The 22,898-nt window shown below is 40.5% G+C and overlaps 1 protein-coding gene across 3 annotated transcripts; it reads left to right on the top strand.

The window, feature by feature from the left end:
• Positions 1 to 129: 129 nt before the first annotated feature.
• MYSM1 (Myb like, SWIRM and MPN domains 1) lies at positions 130 to 20,083 on the top strand. 3 transcript variants are annotated; one of them, XM_079982222.1, is made up of 20 exons: positions 130 to 263; positions 2,037 to 2,112; positions 2,702 to 2,772; positions 4,633 to 4,710; positions 4,808 to 4,831; positions 5,192 to 5,270; positions 5,783 to 5,881; positions 6,536 to 7,266; positions 7,998 to 8,128; positions 9,594 to 9,697; positions 10,545 to 10,622; positions 11,680 to 11,768; positions 12,074 to 12,128; positions 12,209 to 12,259; positions 13,972 to 14,046; positions 15,041 to 15,229; positions 15,507 to 15,522; positions 17,450 to 17,555; positions 17,678 to 17,735; positions 18,506 to 20,083. In XM_079982222.1, the coding sequence occupies exons 1-20, from the start codon at positions 187 to 189 to the stop codon at positions 18,668 to 18,670; spliced, it is 2,352 nt and encodes a 783-aa protein (XP_079838348.1). In that variant the 5' UTR covers positions 130 to 186; the 3' UTR covers positions 18,671 to 20,083. The 3 variants fall into 3 exon arrangements, with proteins under 3 accessions (XP_079838348.1, XP_079838346.1, XP_079838347.1); XM_079982220.1 differs by having other exon boundaries at positions 15,507 to 15,639; XM_079982221.1 differs by lacking the exon at positions 4,808 to 4,831 and having other exon boundaries at positions 15,507 to 15,639.
• The last annotated feature ends 2,815 nt before the right edge of the window (positions 20,084 to 22,898 follow it).

Below are 22,898 nucleotides of genomic sequence, written 5' to 3'. Positions count from 1 at the left end.
GATTCCCCGTTAGAGCTTGAGGGCAAAAGGAAGGGCGCCAGCAGCTTCGCAGCTTCGTGCGGCGCATGCTCACAACTCTCTATGGTTGAACCGCATTCCCTGGGCCGGCCTTGGACCCCCCGTTTCCTGTTTTGTTCCCGCGACTTCCGGTGTTGGCGGCTGCGGCGTCGGCGGGCGGGTGTCGGCATGGAGGCCGTGGAGGAGCTCGACGTGGACGTCGAGGGGGACGCAACGGCGGGGGGCGCCGGGGAAGCGGAGGCGGGGTGAGTGCGGGGAGAGGCAGGCTTCGGGCCTTCAGCCCGGGCCCCGCGCGCTTCATGCCAGGCTCCCAACGGCAGCCCCTTCGTTGGCGGCGGCTGCCTCAGGCGGGCCATGGCTCTGACGGGGGGCTTCTGTCGTCTCAGCGCCTGGCAGGGGCCTTTCGCGGTGGGAGGGAGGTTTCTTTCCCCTCCCGCATCTTTATGGAAGTGCTCAGATCTCGCTCTGGCCTCACAGCCGCGGCCCTTAAGTCAGCCTAAAGGAGGAAGAGAACGTGTATCCTATACCCCAGTGGCTTCCTCGTGTGAATGCTACCAGAGCAAGGCATGCCTCCCCGTTCTTCTGGGGGCAAGACAGAGAGTGGTCCGCTTGGCACCCTCACGCGAGGAAGTGTCATACCCTCCCGACATTTCTCGGGTTAAAATCGGGACATCCTATTCCAGGTCCTCCAACATTTCTCGGGTTAAAATCGGGACATCCTATTCCAGGCCCTCCCAACATTTCTCCAGTTAAAACAAGGATGTCCTAAGGAAAAGCAAGACATTCTGGCATCAAATCAGAAACCCGGACTGTTTCTGTAATTCCAGGACCGTCCCTGGAAAATATAGACACTTGTAGGGTCTGTGATGTTTCCCTCAACAGCGTGCAGGTGGTCCAGGAGAATGACATGAATGAGCTCCACAGGAATAATTTCTGACCTGACCTACCTAACAGCTGCGGCGGGGTGCGCTCCCGTCGTTCGGTCCCAGCGCCTGCCAATCTAGCAGTTCGAAAGCACCCTCGGGTGCAAGTAGATAAATAGGGACCGCTTACTAGCGGGAAGGTAAACGGCGTTTCCGTGTGTGGCTCTGGCCAGAGCAGCGATGTCACGCTGGCCACGTGACCCGGAAGTGTCTCCAGACAGCGCTGGCCCCTGGCCTCTTAAGTGAGATGGGCGCACAACCCCAGAGTCTGTCAAGACTGGCCCGTACGGGCAGGGGTACCTTTACCTTTACCTAACAGCTGGCGGGTGGTTTTCTCTCCTGGAAATCTTCTGGAGGAGAAATGAAACAAGAATTCTGACACCTTGAAGACATTTAATGGATTTATTATAGCACAAGTTCTTGCAGACTTCAGTCTCACTTCATTAGATGCGTTGAGTGCCATCAGTTGCTTGCATGCATAATTCGTGGGAGGGGGGCTTCCAAAGCAGCAAGATCAGAGGAATACGAAATGCAAAAAATAGACTTCAGTTAGGGTTTCAGTGTGTGTAAGCACAGTGGTGGGTTAGCCACTGCTGACTTAGATTAATTCCTTCCTAATTTTGACACACACCAATGCATAGTCACAGCACTGTCAAAAACGTTTAAATCAGTATCCTTCCTTTCAGTTTAGATGGATCTGTCTGTAGCGCAGGTGTCACAAGAATAAGTATGAACTTTCTACATTAGTTCCTCTAATGTAGATCACTTTCTCTCCCATATATTTGACAAAGGAAGGACTTTTTTTAAAAAAAATAAACACTTCCTGAGTCTCAGGATTTATTTCCTACTTGTGAGAATTGTGAGGTAAAGCATCATATGGATACATCATATAATAGCTTAAAAATTGTCTTTGCTTAAACGTTTTACACCTCAAATTTAATATTGCTTGTACTAGCAAAAGGGGAGTATAGGATTGGGTGCAAGGCTTTAAAGCATTGCAACATGTGGCATTTACCAAGCATTAAAATGCTAGTAGAACTTCAGCTTCTGAGAGGATCAGTTTTTAAAGTATATGGCTTTTTTATTTCATTTCAGAAGCTATGAAAATCCTTCATCCAGCTTACTCCAAGATCATTACCTTGATTCAACTTGGCGAACTGATATGGGTCTTGTAAGTGTCCTATGAAATGGGCTGTTAACTGAGAGAACGGCCATCTTTTTGAAGACATCTTAAGAGGTCTTTCTATCATAATCACTTCAAAAAATAAGCTGGGATTCGAAGGGCATAATAAAAATACAACTTGTGCTGTTCCATGGAAACATACTGAAGTCTTTGAACTATCTGTGTTCCCAGCTAGCTGTGTAAAACAGCTGATTGGAACCTGGATTTTCTATACACAGATCTTCAGGTGCTTGCACAAGGGGTATTGCTGATCTGTACATGACAGTGGACCTCCAGATTTCAGCCATGAAATATAAAGAGGTGTCATGCCTGTGTTCTTTACAATGTGCTTATTGAAATTCTTTTCCATGTTCTTTTATCACAGTTTTTAAGAAAGGTATTGGATTTTTGGTGCACTTGAGATTTCTGTTAATCTTTTAAATTCATTATTTGCCACAAATTCCCTGGGAGATTTTGAAAATTTACTTCTTCAGTTCAGCTCTGCATCTGAAAATGAGAAGTATTAGCCTCTTTTCTGGGGTTGGTGTTGGAATTAATATATAAAACAAGTGTTCCATAACTTATGTTTTTCTCCTAGCCATGGAGTCTTGATAGCACAATTAGTGAAGAAAACAGGACTGCCATTGAGAAGATGTTGTTGGAAGAAGAGTATCCTTTACTTATTAATCAGCAAAATAGAATCCTCACCCCAGTAAGAAATTAAGCTGTAGTGCAGGATTATAATCAATAGGCTACACTTTGTGATTAGAAATTGCTCCCTGACTACCTGATGGAAACTCTCATTAATCACCAAGGTGCCAGACATCTTTGGCTTCTTTAACAAGAGAGCCTTGCTGTTTCTATCCTTCTACTTGTGTCTGATTAATAATTAAGGTCTGGTGAATTAACATGGCTCAGTCAGCAGGTTTTTGTGCCCTTTGAGTAGTCCTTTGTTATTTATTCGTTTTCAATTACAGTCCAATAATAGCCTCATTATAACAATACCAATTTATAATACAATTATTAATACCATTTCTTCAAATACCAAATTATATAATTTAGATAAAGTGGCCCTCCGCATGCTAAATTTGATGATTTTCTTTATTTCTGCATTCCAAAATCTTACTAGTTTCAGTAACATTCCAGTCGTAGTAATAATCCCTTATACAACAACTGCAATATTAATAACTTCTATTTGTGTTGACGCATTAAATGATTTATAAAACTGCAAGTGAGGAACTCAAAACTATATCCTTGTTCTTCCTGTGTATGGCAGTTATTCTGTCCGTGGTTCTTCTTCCTGTCCTTGTAAGATATTATGTCTTTTTTTTACCCAATTGTTGCTGTTATCCATCATGCCTTGGGCGGAGCTGATATCCCATTGTTGTTCCAGAAATTTCTGCATCACTCCATCCCGTGCTTCATTGTTTTGCACCAAGAGCTTTAACAACTGCTGCAAAAGTTGCTCTGTCCCAGTAAATACTGTTGTCACCATTTTTCCTCTCAGCCTGGGAAGAAGAGTGGTCTGTCGATCTGCAGATGACTCAATAAAGAACCTTATCAGTTCCTTGGCAGTTTGCAGACTCCTTTCACCCTTCCTTTCAACTGAAGATATATGAGCAACTATACGTCCAATTAAATTCCAAGCCCTCTTAGCGTTATTCAGTTCACTTTGTAAATAATAAAGACATTAGAGGGTTTTCTGCAGGCAAAGTGCTTTTGTTCTCACCGCCTCCCTGCCCCCCGCATTCCATGCCAGAGCGAGAGCCAGGTACCGAGACGAACTGCAAGTGAAGCCCATTCCGCTCATCCCTGGGCAGAATTTGCAAGGATGATTACCCGTAATCATCCTTGTTTTTCCTTTGCCAACAATATCCTGATGTCATGGGGGCTGCCTTCATTAAGGCAGAGCGCGGAAGCCCAAAAAAACCTTTTCATGTGTTTATTTCTTTGAAGTTATCCCAAGACAAATGTCTAAAATAAATTTCAGGAAATTTTGCCCCTTTTGGTTTTTCTTTTGGTTTTTCTTTTGTTTGTTTGTAATTTTGTAATCCCAAAACAGCTGAGCTTAGCTTATATTAATTTAAGAACAGTGATTTATTTCAAGAAACAGCTTTAAATTCTCATGTTATTGTTGTTATTTAAATGGGCTTGTAACTTTTGAAAGATCATTTGCAAGGTTAGTGTGGTGAGTGTTTGCTATTTCTCTCCCTCTGTTCTTCCTCCAACCTGTTACTGAATGTTGCACAGTTGGTATCAATTTTCTGGCTTTTAACTGTAATCGTAGACATGCTTAATAGGGAGTAAGCCTCATTGGACGTAGTTTGACTTCTGACCTTTGTATTTCTCTGCATTAAATAATGTTCTACTGGTGTTTGCTGTTAGTTTATAGGTAATCCATGTACTACAACTTACAACCCATTGGACTGCAGTTACAGATTTTTTGTATGATAAATTATTAATTATGAAAACAGTAGCATGCGAAGAACCTCATTAACAGTACTTTAGAAAATCCTTAATGAATTCTAGATACTATCTATCTAGCAAATCCCTTCCAGAAAAAATTTGGCATGAACTGAAGGAAAGTGATAAAAAGTGCACAAAAAGGTAATGTGGTGTGTAATATTTCAAAGAGGGGGGAATTTGTGTTAAAAAGACTCGCCATCTTTACAGACTTGCCTTTGTCTTGTTTTGCACTTTACAGCCACAAGAAAGAAGCAAAAGTAACGTATGTACTTCTAATGTCATGGCTAAGTATTAAGTGATTGTACTGAATATCTGAATACCTTTAGGACTCATATTGATATTGATGCTTTTTTAAAAAAAAAACCCTGCAAAATTTGCATTTTTTACGCTGGTTTCTTTGTTGCATACCCTGACACCACCTCCCACTTTTTTAAAAAAAAAAAAAAAATTCTATTTAGGCAGTTGACTAAAATGCCTATACCCAGTTTCCAAGTATATTTATGTACGTGTTATTTCTAGTGATTGAGGTTAATTTTTTTTTTTAAAAAAAAGTATGTTTAGATACCATTTCCTGGCCTCTTTTTGTTTTACACAAATGCATTTTGCTTTATTTTTATGTAAGGATACGCTCACCTACAAAATCAGCTAGTGGATCGCTAAAGTGGACAGTGAAAGAAAAAGAACTATTTGAACAAGGACTGGTAAATATTTCCTGTGGTTAATGTTTTTAGTAGTAACTGCCATTAGAAGTGGAAATCTCAATGTTCTTCAAGTAATTAAAAGTGTTTAAGGTACAGTTGTACTGCATGGCATGTTATTTGTTTTAAAATGTAACAAAGTGTTATACAGTGTACCTTTAGTGAAGAATTTTAATACTAAAATTGTTTCATGCTGGATGAGATTCCTATGCAAGCCAACATGAATTTTTAGATGAAGTGAATTACTCATGTATGGTATTTGTGCCTAGCTACATAATGGGATTTTTTAGCCATGGGCTCAAGTACTTTTCCTTTTCCTTCACTTTCTCAAAACTCTTAGCTGCTATCTTAACATGCTTTTCTGGGTAAAAATTTGCCGCAGAGTGGGAGAGAAAGAGGTTTTTAGTGAGCAAGTAACTTAGATGGGGTAAAAACAAAGCAGTGGAAGCTTCAGATGCTGTATTAAATTGATTTGTTTTGACTTAAGAGCTGAAGTCATGTTTATTTTCCATTAGGCTAAATTTGGCAGAAGATGGACAAAAATTGCCATGATGATTGGAAGTCGCAATGTTCTCCAAGTAAAGAGCTTTGCCAGGCAGTACTTTAAGAACAAGGTAAACTTGATGTAACAACTTTCAGTTGACAGAATGACTCGGTAGCAAACCTTGCCAACAGATAACTAAAAAAGTCTCCCACAGCAAATGATTTTTGCATTCATTTTTAATTTCCTGTAATATTGACCGCCTGCATTTTTTCAAAAAGGCTTTTAAATAACTCTACTGTTCTTTGTCCACTGTTGACAAAGATCAACAGGGTTATCCCCTATCAACCTTGCTCAGACATGAGCAGCTGAGGTCCATAAGAGGAGGACTCTTGCCGTACATCACCATACTGTACTGCTAAATTTACTAAATAGAGGCTTCTTAAAGTCTGAAGCAAGAAGCACATAATTTTCTTTTCCACAATCAAAAACAGCTGGATAAGTTTTTAGTTGGCAAATGCTGAGCTGTGATAGAAATTCATATTATTATTTGGTTTGATAAGCTGTGTGTTTCCCTTGTGAATGCCGTTATCTGGTAATGTCATTCACCAAAATTGGCAAAATTAAATGTCTTTTGCAAGAGGGCCCAGTTTTTATTAAGAAATTTAAGGAAACAACAAGCAAACATGACTTAAAATTAATAAATGTTTCTTTTTAACTACTGTTATTCATTTAGACTTTCTTACTTTGTCATACTTAACTCATTTTAATGTACTTCTCTGTTAAGGCAAAAACGGATGGCTCAGAAAAAGTGGATCTGCAGCCATATGTCAATGTTCCTCTTCCCAGTGTCAATCAGGATGATGAAGGGAAGGTGGTGTCATGGGCACTCTTAAGAGGTCGGGCAGACCCTAATCTAAATGCAGTGAAAATTGAAAAATTATCAGATGATGAGGAAGTAGACATTACAGATGAGGTGGATGAGCTACTTTGCAATGTACCTCAGCAAGAAGCTGGAAAGTCTGATTTATTAGATATTCCAAAAAGTCCATCAGGAGAGAGCAGTTGGACAGAGCCTATCTTGGATTCTTCTGGACGCATGCCTTCAGTTCTGTTAACATCAAGATTAATTCCAAAGCCAGAGCAGAGGACAGTCGAGAGTCTAGAGACTACAATGTCATGCTCTGAGAACAGTGGTCATGAAACCATGGTTTCAGAAAATCAGAAATGTGATGGGAAAGGAATTTCTGATGATACCGCTTGGTTTCCTAATCCAGAGAATTGCAGAGAACAGACAGACTTCACTGAAAACAGTCTTCTTTTCCATCCTTCCAATCAACTGGAAGAGGAGAATCAGATAGATGCAGAGGAGCTCAAGCCACCAGATCAAGAAGTAGAAATAGATAGACAAACCGTACTAGAAGAAGAAAAGCAGGCAATACCAGAATTTTTTGTGGGACGACAAGCCAAAACACCTGAGCGCTACCTGAAAATTAGAAACTATATTTTGGATCAATGGTAAGCAATATAAGCCTATTGGAAAATTATACAGTGAGGGGAATGTATGCAAAGCAATGGTGTGGATATTTAATATCCTTTCTTTATGTAATCCATTTTCCAGACAAGTGATAGCCAGTTCCTTTATTGACTGCAGCTGGTTGATTGTATCTTCCTCCTTTGGAGCTTGACCAGGGTGGATCATTGGTTAGCTCAAAATTACACATGTTGTGTATTGGCTTGCTTAGCCCCCAAAGTAGGAAACCTGCCAGACCCTCGTCATTTAGCCCTTAAGACTGTGTTGGCCAAGCCACACCGACATCCTACACCTGATGTCATGTATGAGGCATGAAACAAATGTGATTGAGCCGAAAGGGAGCCCTGCACACAGCAAGACAAGGAAGGTAGCTGATTGTCGGTGCTCACATAATGCATTGCCTTTACCTTCATGGTTTGATTTCAAAGCATGTGGTCAAAAATGGGACATCTGACATGAGGTGATGGATAGGTGGGCAGCTGTGCCCACTTGTTAATACTTGGCCCATGGAGGGTTGGGAGATAAGGCTCTGGCCTAGCCCATGATAGACGACTTCTGACCCAGGTGGGCAAATATCTGCATGAGTGGAATGGTTCATGTTTAATGGACTCCCACTACTCCCACTAATGGGATACATCAAGAAATATCAAATGCTGCTAACTTAATTGCCCAGGTAATGCTTTATTTTATCATTTGTGGTGGTCTTTTATTATAGGGAAAGAATCAAACCAAAATATCTGAACAAGACTTCAGTACGCCCAGGGCTGAAGAACTGTGGGGATGTTAACTGTATAGGACGGATACACACATACCTGGAGCTAATAGGAGCAATTAACTTTGGTTGTGGTAGGAAGAAAACTTCAGTCTGTTCATTTAGTTTTATATTTTTATTCTGCTTTTTCACAAGAGTCTCCAAAATTGCTTGTAATTGCACTTCTATTGTAACACATTTACTATATAGAAACTAAAACCAGAAAATAAATGGGCCATGGAAAGCATATGGGGGCACATTTAGAAACATATATTTTAAAATTCTGAACAGAAAAGAGATGGAAAACATGACCAGTGTGGTTGTTGGTTGAGGCAGAGGTTAGTCCAGAAGGTGCCATGTGGCAAATCCTTCACTTACTCTTAATTATAAATTTTACCCCAAATATTGGCCTTCTACGTTGTAGCCTATACACCAGATTTTAAAAATGTGCTTATGTAAAACAAACAAAAAAAGGACTACTGTTTAATATCATTCCTGTTCTTTTGAGTCTCTTATGGTTACCATGGCTGTAGTGGTGTCTAGAAACATGTGACTTTCTTGGACAGGTAATGATTAGTCCTCCTAAGTGTTAGATCTGTTGTCATGGCAGCAGACTGTGGCCAGCTAACCTCCTTTGAATGCCTGCATAGATGCTCAGAATCTACATGTAGTTTTGTTTTTGCGTCCATTCCCCTCTGATAGGCTTCAGAAACCCTTCCTTGCCCTCTTTTCTTACTCAAGTTCCTTGTCTGTGGAAAAGCTAGAACAAAAAGCAAAGCTTTAAGCTCAAACCTATCCTCCAGTCATGGTCAAATGGATCCCCCCAAGAACCACAGAAAGAAGTTGTACTGGGTCAGCTAAGAACTGAATATAGCTGAATGGAACATAGCTGAATGGCAAGGGGGAGCTCTGCCATTATGTGACCCAGTTTGCTTGTCACATTAAGTAATGCTTCTAAACAAACTATGGTTTGAATACTGTGAACAAGCAGCATGCTAGTTCACACTGTGCAAAAGACTTACTAAACATCCCTGAGGGACCCAGCCACCTGATCTACACCATTTGGGCCTAGCTTCATTTTTGGATAAAGCCATTCAATATTTTTTCACATTAAAAAAGGACAACTCTTTGTCCTTTCTTTTCTTTCTTTTCTTTTAAAGCTTTGAGAAATAATTGGACGGGTACTATATATTCAGTGAATGGAAGCTAAGAGACACCTGCTGAAATAGTGTATTGTTCAATATGGCCTAAATGCCACTGCCACCTGATATCATTCATGGTTTTTTTCTCTTAATTTTCCTTCTAGTGTTGTCTGTGTAGCCCCCTTGGCTCGGTTGGCTCAGGTGGCTAAACATTAGGTGGCATCATTGTTTTGTTTGTGAGACACTTCCTTGGTCATGTCATGACTTTCATGTTGTGAAGAACAATTTAAAAGATTTATCTTTAACTCTTGGTGATTAGAATTTAAAGACATTCAAGAGTAAAGCCATCATTTGCTTGTGAGAACCAGGTAGCTCATTTTTTATGCATCTGAGTGAGTTCTCTTGCTCATTTCTACAGAGCAGGCGATATATAATAGACCACAGCAAGTTGACAAAATTCGACCCAGAGAAGGCAAAGACACTATAGAAGCATATCAGCTTGTGCAGCGTCTACAGTCTATGGTACGATGGAAATGTAATTTATGTGCCACATTTCTTCTTTTACTGCCTTTTGATCACATTCCTGCAGTGTGTGACTATAGTATTGCTGATTGGGAAGCCAACTAGAGTACCTTTTCTCACAAACATTGCTTAGATCTTTCAGGGCTAAATAAATTATGTATTGGAGTTCTGTACATACTACTATTTTTGTATGGGGCTTTTTAAATTATACATTGCTTTTAGGAAAGAATGTTTGTCAAATACATAAAAAGTGGCTCTTTGGATCCAGTGCATTTCACTTCATTGACTGAAACCAAATAAACCGTCTTTTAAGAAATCAAGTGAAAAGGAAGGAAATGTATATGCAAGGTGTGTGTTTATGTGTATGTCCAGCAGCTGTAATCAGACGCATTTTTACTTTGATTCAGCATATACTTTCAGGGGTTGTTAAAGCTCCACCGAGTATCTCTACCATAAGTAGAAACCTTGCAAATGGTTGGTGCATAGAAGCAGAAGTACTGGATGCTATGCTTTATGGAGTGAATAAATGGCAGTGCTGGTTCTTTAATTCTTATAAAGCATGTTTCTACGCTATCTATTGCCAGCTTGGAATTGGCCCACATTATTTTGGAGTATAGTAATGCAACGTTGACTATGGGCCCAGGTGGCTGATGGCTTGACCTTGACACAAGTTCAAAAAGTAGGTTCAGACCAGTCCCAAGTAGACCAGTGATCAGTATTCAGAAGCTTATTGTGAGCATGCCAATCCACATTCTGCTCCTCCACAACAATATGTGAATTGCTTATACAAATACTGCTGACTTTATGCCTTTGAACAGACCTGCACATGTGTTTCTGTTTGCTACAGCGTACAAGGAGACGGCGCGTCAGAGACCCGTGGGGAAACTGGTGTGATGCCAAAGATTTGGAAGGACAGACTTTTGAGGTAACATCACTTTAAAACTTTTCTGATATTTTTCAACTCCTCGCGAAAGTCAAGCTGTTCCTGCAGTGATACACTTTTATTTAATTATGTGAGCTGTAACTGTAACCCACCCTTTGAGGTTTCAGGTCTGCTTACAAAAATTTAAACTTAAGTAAAAATATTAAAATATTGCAAAATAAAAGGATAGAGGGTTGAGAAGTCAGGGAAAATAAAAAACCTTTGCCTGATGCCAAAATCACATGAAGGTAAGAACTACATGAGCCTCTTTGGGTGAACCCTAAATCTGGTGTTGACCTCTGTCATGTCCCCAGTTACTTGCCTGTTTATAAACTAAAAAGTTCCACATTTTGTAACCTTTCCTCTTAGGGAAGTTGCTCCAGCTCCTTGACCATTTTGTTATTGTGTTCTAAAACACGATTCAAGAGCCAATGACCAAAAGTTCAGAACCAGAGGTCATCCATGAAATTTACATGCTGTAGGTTCAAAACAGGCAAAAGCATGATGTGCTTCATGTAATGTGTGGAATAAACTGTTGCAGCCGTACCATAAGTAAATAGATCCAAAGTTTGTGAATGAAAGGTCTTCATGTAAATAGGAGATAAAATACTTGTGTATGGGACTTCTGTGTTTTGAACCAGCATACTTCTTAACGTCAAATACCACTGAGAAGCCATATTTCCTGTTTCACAAGCTTCCCTAGAACATCTAGTTGGCTACTCTTGAGTGCTGAAGTAGGTGAACCTTTCAGTTTGACATACTATAGCTATAAAGTGGTCTTAACAGAAGCACCATGTAGCAGGTAGGAAAGAAGTCCCTTGTCTAGAGGTGGAGTGACAAAATCTTATGCTGTTTCATAGTTTGCTTGAACTTGGAACAGTAAATGGGAAAGTGAAGGAAGTTCTTCCAGCTTTCTATAAAAACAAACAAAACAGCTACTTTTGGTCTTGGTTCCCTGAGGCCCATCTTAACAGTGACAACAGCTGTGGGCACCTACTAAATTCAGGACAACAGATTGAGCTTCAGGCTGTTTTAACTAATCAATATGTTTTGTTTTTAGCACCTTTCTGCTGAGGATCTAGCTAAGAGGAGAGAAGAAGAGAAGCTGAAACCACCGAAAGCATCTAAAGGACAAAGGCAGCCCAAAAGGTTTACATTTTTGTATATGCCTACAACATATTTTAGAAAAAGTTGTTTATGTTACTTTCAGTATGATTCCTGCTTATCAGCACACTTACGTTGTACTACTTCACTGAGCCCAAAGCGCAGTTCACAAATGCGGAGATACTCCTGTGACTCTTAAAAACTACCACATAAGTCTACAAGTTCAAACAATTTGCTAGTTTTCTATATAGTAATTAAAACTACAATAGAAGACATGTGATTTTTTTTTTAATGAGTTTTTCCCCATTATTAATTGTATATTTTCAGAGCAATTTTCTTTCATTTTATAGTTCATTTGATCCCTTTCAGCTGATCCCTTGCTGTTCCTTCACAGAAGAAAAACCAGTAAGTATGAGTTAATAAATAAGCAAGAGCACACCTTTGTTTACTTAAGCAGGCTTTCCTTATCATTTTTATCTTTTCAGGAGCCATTCCAAGTAACGGTAGCTGCAGAGGCACTTCTCATCATGGATTTGGTAAGAACCATACTTTATACCCATTTTCCCGATTTGTTTGGTTCACTTCAAAGCACAAAGGGAAGGCTTGATCTATGCCAAAACCACAATTACCCTCCATATTCCTGCTGTTGAGACTACTGCTATACCATCTGCACCCTTTAACTGGCCAAGCTTTATTCCCCCTGGCTTACCTAAGGCACGGGTGATGGCAGTAACAGCCCATAATTTCTTGTTTCTGTAGAAGATGATAACCCTGAGAAAATCTCTAACTAGGTATGGGAATAAGCTGTCATAAATGTGATGCTGCTGCACAACAGTATAATGCTTCTTATGAGCATGGGTGATTAGTCATGCCAGAAGAGAAACTCAGAATGTTAATATAATCACCTGCAAGGGAAAAGTAAATTCTATCTTTTAATACCTTTCTTGCTGAAATGGGGGAATATTTGTACTTTTGCTTTTTTCATCTGTTGTTGATCCATAAGTAAGTATTAGAGCCTCAAGGGCACTATTTAGTGTTTATCCTACTAACGTATTTTTCGCCCTATAGGACACACTTTTTCCCCTCCAAAAATGAAGGGGAAATCTGGGTGCGTCCTATGGGGCGAATGCAGGCTTTCGCTGAAGCTTGGAGAGCGAGAGGGGTCGGTGCGCACTGACCCCTCTCGCTCTCCAGGCTTCAGGAAGACATACGCAGCCTAGGCAGCCCTGTGGGAACTCCCGCAGGGCTGTCTAGGCTGTGGATAGCAGCCTGCTTCCTGAAGCGCCGGGCGCGCTGAAAGCAGAGCGCCCGGCGCTTCGGGAACACATCAGCAGCCTAGGCAGCCCTGCGGGAGTTCCCGCAGGGCTGTCTAGGCTGCAGATAGCAGCCTGCCGCCCGGTGCGAGGGATTCCCTGAAGCAGAGCGCTCCTCGTGCCAGGCAGACATCCGCAGGGTGGGGAGCCCTGCGGGGAACTCCCGCAGGGCTCCCCTTGCTGCGGATAGCAGCCTGCCGCCCGGTGCGAAGGGCACCCTGAAGCAGAGCGCCCCTCGCGCCAGGCAGACATCCGCAGCATGGGGAGACCTGCAGGAGTTCCCTGCAGGGCTCCCCACGCTGCGGATAGCAGCCTGCCACCCGGTGTGAGGGGCGCCCTGAAGCAGAGCGCCCCTCGCGCCGGGCAGACATCCGCAGCATGGGGAGACCTGCGGGGAACTCCTGTAGGGCTCCCCATGCTGCGGATAGCAGCCGGCCGCCCGGTGCGAGGGGCGCCCTGAAGCAGAGCGTCCCTCACGCCAGGCAGACATCCGCAGCGTGGGGAGCCCTGCAGGACTTCCTCGTAGGGCTCCCCACGCTGTGGATAGCAGCCTGCCGCCCGGCGCGAAGGGCACCCTGAAGCAGAGCGCCCCGCGCATCGGCCAGCCCCACAAGCTCGGGGGACAGCAGGGAGGCACAGCGCCGCCATCCCGCTGATCCTCGACCTGGTTCGGTTTCCCCGACCTGGTTTTTGGGGGGAAATAAAGGGAAAAAAATGACCTGGTTTAGCCCCAGGAAAAGGGAGGGAGTACATAAAGCTCATTCACATAGCACTAAACCACAGTTTAGGGTGGATCTAAGTGCAGCATCTGTGTAATTATTGGTGATAAAGCAGAGGTATGAAGAGCTTTCAGGGTGTGGGTGGGTGGGGTTATCATACATGGTTTCACTACCGAACTCTTTAAGATATCCAAATGATTTTTCTTATGTCTTTAGCATGCCCATGTTTCAATGGCAGAAGTAATAGGATTGCTAGGTGGAAGATACTCTGAAACTGATGGAATAGTTGAAGTAAGTATCATGCATGTTTAAAATTCAGTAACATGGCTCCCAGAATGTGGAATGCCCTTCACCTCAGAGGAATGGCTGGTGCTCACTGTATTGCCCTTTCAGCACTAGCTAAGACCAATCTACTTTTCCAAGGTTTTATGGAATTTTTTTTTTGAAACTACAGTATTTTTAAAAACTTTATTATTATTATCTGGTTTTATCTGCTCCTTTGGGACATTATTATAATATTTATGGTTTAATATGTTTGTAACCGGCAGTAATAAACATAAACACAAAACAGCCTTAATCTAGTCTAGTGCAATAGGCATTAAACCAGCCGATTACGAGGACCAGATCTTAGTACCTGCTCACGTACCTAATCCCCCAGAGGGATTAGAGGGAAACAGGATTTTCTTATGATTTATGGGAGCATCTTTGAGTAGACTGGATTAACCCCAGAGGCTATTGCAGCATCCATATATAAGCATCCTTTAAGCATCTTACTGTATCCTTGTAATACTTTTCCTGTAGTCAGTATGGAATTCAGGAAGCTGCTAGTTTTTTGAACAATGGAGCAATCCTACACCCAAGAAGCTGGTTCGAAGCAAGGTGTGAGTGAAGCTGGTGAAAAGTATACCAGATTTAAACTCTCTTCAGGAGCAGGGCTACATATGGCTGACTTGGCTTAAGTGTAGCAGAGAGGAAACAAGCCTTTAAGATAGTGTTTGAGTTATATCACCCTTTTTGCTCTCTTAACTGTAATCTCTTGCCATGCCAGTTTAAGTTCAGCCAGGCTCTGGGGGGAATATGCCAGCCTATCTCTTGCTGGACCACAAGGATGAGGAGTTATGTCAGCATACCCTTGACTACCCTGAGACGTTACGCTGGATCCTAGCCCTGTTCATCCCAGCAAATCTTGCTCTATCAGATTGCTCCCTATGCGTATTGTCCTCAAGAATCAAACACTACACCACCACTGAATTGTAAGGCCTCCAATCTGATTGGTTCATTACAGATTTGCGCAGCAGAACCGTGCAATAGCCTCAGTACAGGATTGCAGTGTGAGATGGACCCAGTATCTCAAACACAGGCATCGGAGACACTTGCTGCTAGAGGTTACAGTATTATTGGGTGGTATCATTCTCACCCTGCCTTTGACCCTAATCCTTCAATACGAGATATTGATACACAGGCAAAATACCAGGTAACAACCATTACCCCCTGATGTGTGTGTGTATACAAGGGGACTGCTTTGTTGATGTTTAATTTAATAATGTTGAGAAAAGGAAAACTAGAAATTATGTAAATGGTAATATTTCAAAGTACTATCCAAATAATTTATTGACCCTTTAAAGTGACTACTTCTAATTGTAAGATGGGGGGTTTTTCAGAAAGCAAGTTTGCATTGCATTCTTGATTATTTTCATAAACACAAACTTTAAAAAAATAAAATTATTGCCCTTTTATATTTTTCCATACAGAGCTATTTCTCCAGAGGTGGGTCAATGTTTGTTGGTGTGATCATAAGTCCTTATAATCGAAATAACCCTCTTCCGCATTCCCAGATTACTTGTCTGGTAATCAGTGATGAGACCAGTCCTGATGGATCCTATCGTAAGTGTTTTTAAAAAAATTTTCCTAATGCCTATCTGCTTCCTATCTTCATCATTTAAGTTACATTTTGAAAGAGGAAAAATTCGGTGACTGGTAAGACAAGGGAAATAATATATATAATTTAAAAGAAAGAATAAATATAATACAATAGGCTGCAGCCCTAACCCTGGTTACTTCCAAGTAAGTCCCATTGGATCCAGTAGGGCTTCCTTCTGTGCATACATGGTTAGGATTAGAAACTTTTGGAATATAAGATTTGCACTGTAAATAATATGGGGGTGTTTTACTGGAACGGAGACCATAATGTTAATCCTCACGGAGAGCAATCACTGCATGTTTTAGGGGGTTGTGGTAAGGGTGTCTTTTAATAAATGAAAATAGCAATAGCACAAGATGATCAGAAATCAAGGATTCATTTGAATCACTCTGTTAAGAAGAGAAATGTTTTTGGGCGATACCCAACATTAGTTAGAGTGAAATTGTTGAGATTAGTGAATCTAAGTAATTTATGTTCACTGACTGCAGTGAATCTACTCTGCAGTAGATGGATATTGCCTTCTGTGTGTAGCATTCCATGGCCTGGTTGGGATGGAACCATGGAGTCAGGATTTAGGGGTTCGCATAGCACAAATTCCTCGCACCCACCTCATGCATGCAAATTCCCCAACCCCCCTCTACCCAGATGCTGAAAGGTAAATTAAGAACACTTCTGAGTTTGTTTTAACTAGAGTTAATAATGATAACATGTAGATAGAAGGGTCAGGTAGGGAAGGAAATTCATGCACATGAGGTGGGGGTGGAGGCAGCACGTAGATTTGAGACTATTCCCTGAACGCTAGGTCCTGTTACAATTAATCTGGCCCAACTGTTTAACCTTGTGCTCCTCGTTTCTACTTGTATACAACTTCCCTCTATGCTGCAAATTATTGCTTATCCTATAAGTGGGGAGGGGGGGAACCTCATCAGTATCCATGAAATGTCTGAGGGTCTGTAAGTATAGGAAGCACTTTTTTTTCTGAATTAAATAATCTAGTTAAACCTGAATCTTAGAAAATATTATTATTCACAAAGCAATTTTGATAAATGTGAGGAAAAAATCTTTTAAAAATAGAAATCTGATCATATGGAATAGGGTGAAAATCTAAAAGTTAGTCTTTAATCTCTCAGTGACAAAGCCGGTCTTGAAATCCCTCTTTTGATATTATCATTAATACTTTCCTTAGCAGATATCCTGAGCATGAGGACAATTGCAGTTTGAATAAATGAAAATGCAGATTTATCTTGCTGTGGAAAGAGGAGGAGGGGGAAAAAGTATTGTGAATTTCAGCTATTGAAGGTTTACATGTGCAGAATGTTGTGCATATAAGAGAGAGAGAGAGAAACAGCCTAGTGCTCTCCAGATACGTTGAACTACAACTCCTATCAGCCCTGGGGTAATGGAATTTATAGTACAAAACATATGGAGGGCACCCAGTTGGGGGAGCCTGGCTTAAACAGACATTTGTCATGTGATACAGGACCAGAAATAGAAGTCCAGTGCACTTTGAATGAACAGGAGTTGACCCATGCTTCAGATCAGAGTCTTACTTTGCATTCAAACAAGTATTTCTACTTCACAAAATATTGCTGTTAAACCTAATTCTCGGATTGAAGCTACTTCAGGCTACAACTAGGCTAAATGGGCTCACTCTTGACGGTACATTGCTGTTGTATGTGCACATATTTTTGCTCTTCCCAGGGATGTAAGATACGCATGTCAAAAAGTAGGAAGTGTAATATTCCATGCATAATATGTTTTAATGGCTTGCAGGCCTGCCATACAAGTTTGAAGTGGGACAGATGTTGGAAGAACCTAAATGGGAATTAGTACTGGAAAAAACACGATGGATAATTGAAAAATACAGGATGTCTCATAGGTGTGTGGCTGCTTGCATTTCAGAATCTTGTAGTAAGCCAGTTCCAAATTACTGTATTTGCATTTCAATAGAGAATGTTTTTATATATTGACTGATACAGTGTTGTCATATTTTTCCAACAGCTGGGTGCCCATGGATAAAATCTTCCATAGAGATTCAGATTTGACCTGTCTGCAGAAGGTAATAATTGTAAATACATTTGCTTCTTGCCTATAAATACCTAAAGAAGTCTAATCTTGTCTAGTTATAATAGAAATCTTAAATATTTGTGGAACTGGGTTGGAAGCAACAGGCATATGCAAAAGCTACCCAAATGTAACTAATGTTTGTTGGCTACTAATGTTTTGTGTTTTCCTTCAGGGTAGCTTGTTGTTTTGGTTTTTGCAAATGGGTTTCAAAATGTTTTCATAAAAATCTCTTTTGATTTAATTGTTACATTTGAAGATGGGCTACAAAGTAGGATGTTTTCCTGTCATGGGCATCATTTTAGGTGCCTGTCTCTTAATAGTGGAATGGGTGTCTTACATAGGCAGTGAAAAACAAATTTTAGATGGTGCTGTGTGGAATTGTTTTTCTTGGACTGTAGATAGAGATATCCACAAATTAGAGGGGTTCTTTTGCTTTGGTCACTTTTGCATGGATTTTGGTAAAGGATACTTAGAGAGTTATGAACGTTTGTGACAAGTACATGTTAGTAAGTTTTAAAGTTCAAATGTGTTAACACATTGTAGGATTATTCACTACTTTGACAGTTCTTTGAACAGAAGCCCGCTGTTGAATGAATGAAAGATCTGTGTAAATGGTCAGATACAGTTCAATTAGTGCTAACATATATAAAGCAAGTCCTCAGGGTATTTGGATTAAGGAATACCAATAGATTTGTGATGGCTTTTCTTCCTAAATGTTGCTTCAATGCTGGTTTGTTTGTTTTTTCTTTGATCTGAAACTAGTTGTTGGAGTGTATGAGGAAGACTCTAGGCAATGTGGCAAATAGTTTCATCGCTGAAGAATTCCTGGCACAGCTAGAAAACTTATTCCTTTCAACATACAATAGTGAGAAATGGAATGATACTACTGAAGAAAATAGCATGTGTCCAAATGACCTGCCAATATGATAGAGCTGAAAAGAATAAATGCTCACTTTATTATAAAGTATCCATTCTTGAACGTGACAGCATCCACTGCGGGTCAAGAAAATGACTGTTACTGAAAGACAGTGTGAAACAATCATGACAAACTATCTGATCTCTGACATAACTTCTAATCTTCTGAAATTATGGTTGTGTTGCAAAGAGATGAATAAACTACTTGGCAGCCCACCACTTGGATAAAACAGTTGCGCCATTTGTTGCCCCAAATAGCTGAAGTGATAGTGTTCTGCTTGGACCAAGAGCTATTAGAAATTTGATGTTAACATAAATTAGTTATATTGCCTACCTTGTGTCATTTTAGGGAACACCCCTGTGTTATACATTTCAATGTCTAATGTATCTGCAAGCACATTTTGTCCAGTGGATAAACTGAGTTGTATTGCATATTGCTGAAATCGGGAAAGGATGGAAAACCACAAGACAACAAGGATATGATTTCTCATTGAGCATCTCAGCCTTGAGTTTCTCACTTGATGCGTGCCTAGCCCATTCAAGAGGCTTACTGCTTTCAACAGAAGTCTGCAGTAGCAAAACAATATTGGACTAATAAATCCTTCATATCAAATTCTTCTATCCAGATTAATTGTTTAGCTTTGCAGAGTTTGGGTGACCTTGTCCATTTCTCAAGAACTAGGGAAAGAAGGCTGAGACTTTTCAAACAGAAATCAAGAATTGTGCTTAAAACATTCCCTTGACCCTTGGGTATCACAACTCAGACTATGTACTAAATATGAAAGACATACAAAGGAGTAAGAAATTTTCTGAAGGATTATATAACTTTATTCTTGAATCCCAGGTGGACTTTTTTTTATTTTTACCCTGTGGAAGTTATGGATGAATGTGCAACATGTTCCACTTTAGCCCCTTTAGTTCAGTATTAGAATATATTTGACTCAGTAATCATCTGCATGCAAGGGACCCTGTATCATAGGTGTATTCGCATTGCTTTTGAAATATTGCCTGTTACTTGACTCCTTAGACCATTACGACTTCCAAGTTGCATGTGATCCAATGCCTCATCTTCCCCATTGAAATTCTAGCATATTGCTAAATAATATCTGGGAATTCCTCTGGATTGGAATATCCAAAACCATAGTTTATGTTTTACAGAGTTATGTGATAATCATATTGCAGCTTCTAAATTTTATTGTTTACATCCTTATTGTAAATCTGCATATTGCCATATGACAGCAATGTAAATATTGTATATTTGTACAGAAGAGAATTACTGGACTATTTGACCTTCATATAAAAGCACAATACAGGTATATTTGCCCGTGATGTCTTTATCAGGAATTGAGAAGGATTTTATCATTAAAACAATGCAAAGAACTCTTCTTGCTCACATTGCCCCTTAAATAAATTGTGTGAAGATGATTTCAATGTTGTTTGGCTTCAAATTAGTATTTCTGTACATTAAAAAAATGAAAAAAAATCCCACGAACATTGCAGATTTATTTGTTTTTCTCTCATAGATTTGCATTTAGGAGCATCATTTTGTATCAAATAATTAAGTACTAAATGTCCTGGGGTTCAGCTAAACAGTACAAGATCAATTTCAATTTCTAATTGCACTTATTTCGAACTTTGGGTCAAAAAGCCAGGTAGACTTTATTGCTTGTTCATTGTGTGTAAATATTAAGGTTTTGCACCGGCCACAAGATTTGGTTTTCATCCTGATTTGGCATTTATTTGTAAATTGGACTGCTTCATAGTTTGTCTGAGTCAGTTCTGGGTCCAAATTTGCTTTAGAGAAATGAAGCTTAAGTCCCCATATCGTTAATCAAAAGTGGCTGAGGTTTTTTTCCCTCCTTTTCTTTTGACAGAATTAGATAACATCTATAGGCAAAGTAGCCCCTCCAGAGTGCATATAGCCTGCCAAATCAGACAAATTGGTCAGGGATTTATTGATATATTTTTTAAAAAAGAGAAACATCTATAGGTTTTTTTTGGGGGGGGGAATTGGATGAAATCTACAGGTATGACAGACTCTTCTGAAGGAATGTATGCTGCTAAATTGCGTAAGGATCATTCCAGTGGTTTTTCTGAAAGGGGAAACCACTTTACAGTTTGGGAAAGGTGCCCCTCAGGTAGGAAACCTGCCCAGTTGTAGACAAATAGTGCCTGGAGCTTTCTTGTAGGCACATTTAAAGTTGATTTTTGTGGAGAACTATACAGCGGTACCTCGGGTTAAGTACTTAATTCGTTCCGGAGGGCCATACTTAACCTGAAACTGTTCTTAACCTGAAGCACCACTTTAGCTAATGGGGCCTCCTGCTGCTGCCGTTCCGCCGGAGCATGATTTCTGTTCTCATCCTGAAGCAAAGTTCTTAACCTGAAGCACTATTTCTGGGTTAGCGGAGTCTGTAACCTGAAGTGTATGTAACCTGAAGCGTATGTAACCCGAGGTACCACTGTACATTGCAACCACTTGGTTTGGTGTGCAATAATTTTTAATGGGAATAGAAAAGGTGCTCCATGGAAAGTAACCTGCAAAATTTCAAGCAAATTGCTCTAGCAAAGAGCACAGGACATAAAGGAGCAAGATGATAAATTTGACATCCCTTCACCAAAGCACTGTGATTGGAGAGCCTTGGTATAATAATTCCTTCTGATTTCAAGTTAGGCGTGCCTGTCACAAAATAGCTCTCCACATCCGGGTGTTATGTCAACCCTTGGGAAAAATGCTTCAATTTCTGGAGACACAATGCCATAGTTTAACATCTCAATCTCTGAAGTGTTTCATCAGTGCTGTTCAGGATACACTGAAGAGATGCCCCTTTGGTTCAGACAAGCCCAGAATCTTCCTGAAGCAGCCCCACTTTGGTTCTTCATTTGGGAGTTACCTGAATTGTTTGCACACCCCTAGTAAATATTCCGTCGTTACAGCATTTAGCCCTCTCTGACATAGGAAAAGAATCAGTTTCTAAACAATTATGAGCAGGCTGTTTGCAGTATCGCTTTGCAAGGGCTTTATTTTGCAAAGCAAAATAAACCATATGACATCTTTATTTTACAACATCTGAAGATGAGAATTATCACTTCTTAGAACCATACATTCTGGCACCAGTGAGCAAGTTCAGGCTATTTTTATTTTCCTACTAATTTCTTCTTTCCGGGGGGGGGGGGGGGTTAAAATTTTGTGTAAATATTACAATGACTGAAATTAGCTGTGGTTGAAACCTGAATGAAGCCAGCAGAGGGAGCTATGTCACAACTAATTTAAAGGAGTGACTCCTTAATTTATAGTAATGTCCTAGTTATCTCAAACACATTGAAATACTTTTGTCTTTGCAATTACTAGTACCTACATAGAATCATAGTTGAAAGGTGGTATATAGTCCAAACTCTTGCAATTCAGGAATCTTTCACCCACTGTAGAGGGTATATGGACAGAAATGCTCTTTCTAGAACTACAGTAGTAAAGTGCTGAAGTAGTTAGCATTTTACCAGTGATTGCAGCTACTTGATTCTAACCCTCTGATTTCTGCTAATACTAATACTAATAATTATAAAACAACCACCCATCTGACTCAGTGTCACCCAGCAAAATATTAAAAACACAATAAAAAAATCAACCATTAAACAGTTCCCTGAATAGGACTGCCTTTAGATGTCTTCTAAAAGTCAAATACAGTGGTACCTCGGGTTAAGAACTTAATTTGTTCTAGAGGTCCGTTCTTAACCTGAAACTGTTCTTAACCTGAAGCACCACTTTAGCTAATGGAGCCTCCCGCTGCCGCCGTGCCGCCACTGGCGCGCGATTTCTGTTCTCACCCTGAAGTAAAGTTCTTAACCTGAGGTACTATTTCTGGGTTAGCAGAGTCTGTAACCTGAAGCATCTGTAACCCGAGGTACCACTGTAGTTGTTTATCTGTTTGACATTTGATGGGAGGGCGTTCCACAGCTGTATCCCCAAACCAGAGAATTTGGACCTCAGCAAATTCAAGGCTGCACCTGAGGTCTGTTAGGTTCTAACTAAAATTCAGGCTGCAAAATGAGCTTCAAACTGTTTCGCTGACCCTCCCCTTAGGAGGAGGTTGCCATCCAAAGACTGGGGAGAGATTCCCAGCCATCAGGGGACATAGGTGTTTTTGTTTTTCGTCCACTCAGTTGGCCAGTAATAGGCTTGCTCACTCACAGTAATTAAGCTGGTCAAAATTCACAGCACTAGCCTCTTAACTCAGTAATA

The sequence above is a fragment of the Podarcis cretensis genome, assembly GCF_951804945.1.
Source record: "Podarcis cretensis genome assembly, chromosome: 6".
Classification (NCBI taxonomy): domain Eukaryota; kingdom Metazoa; phylum Chordata; class Lepidosauria; order Squamata; family Lacertidae; genus Podarcis; species Podarcis cretensis.
The sequence above is the reverse complement of the archived record's forward strand: the minus strand, read 5'-3'. Positions and strand labels throughout refer to the sequence as shown.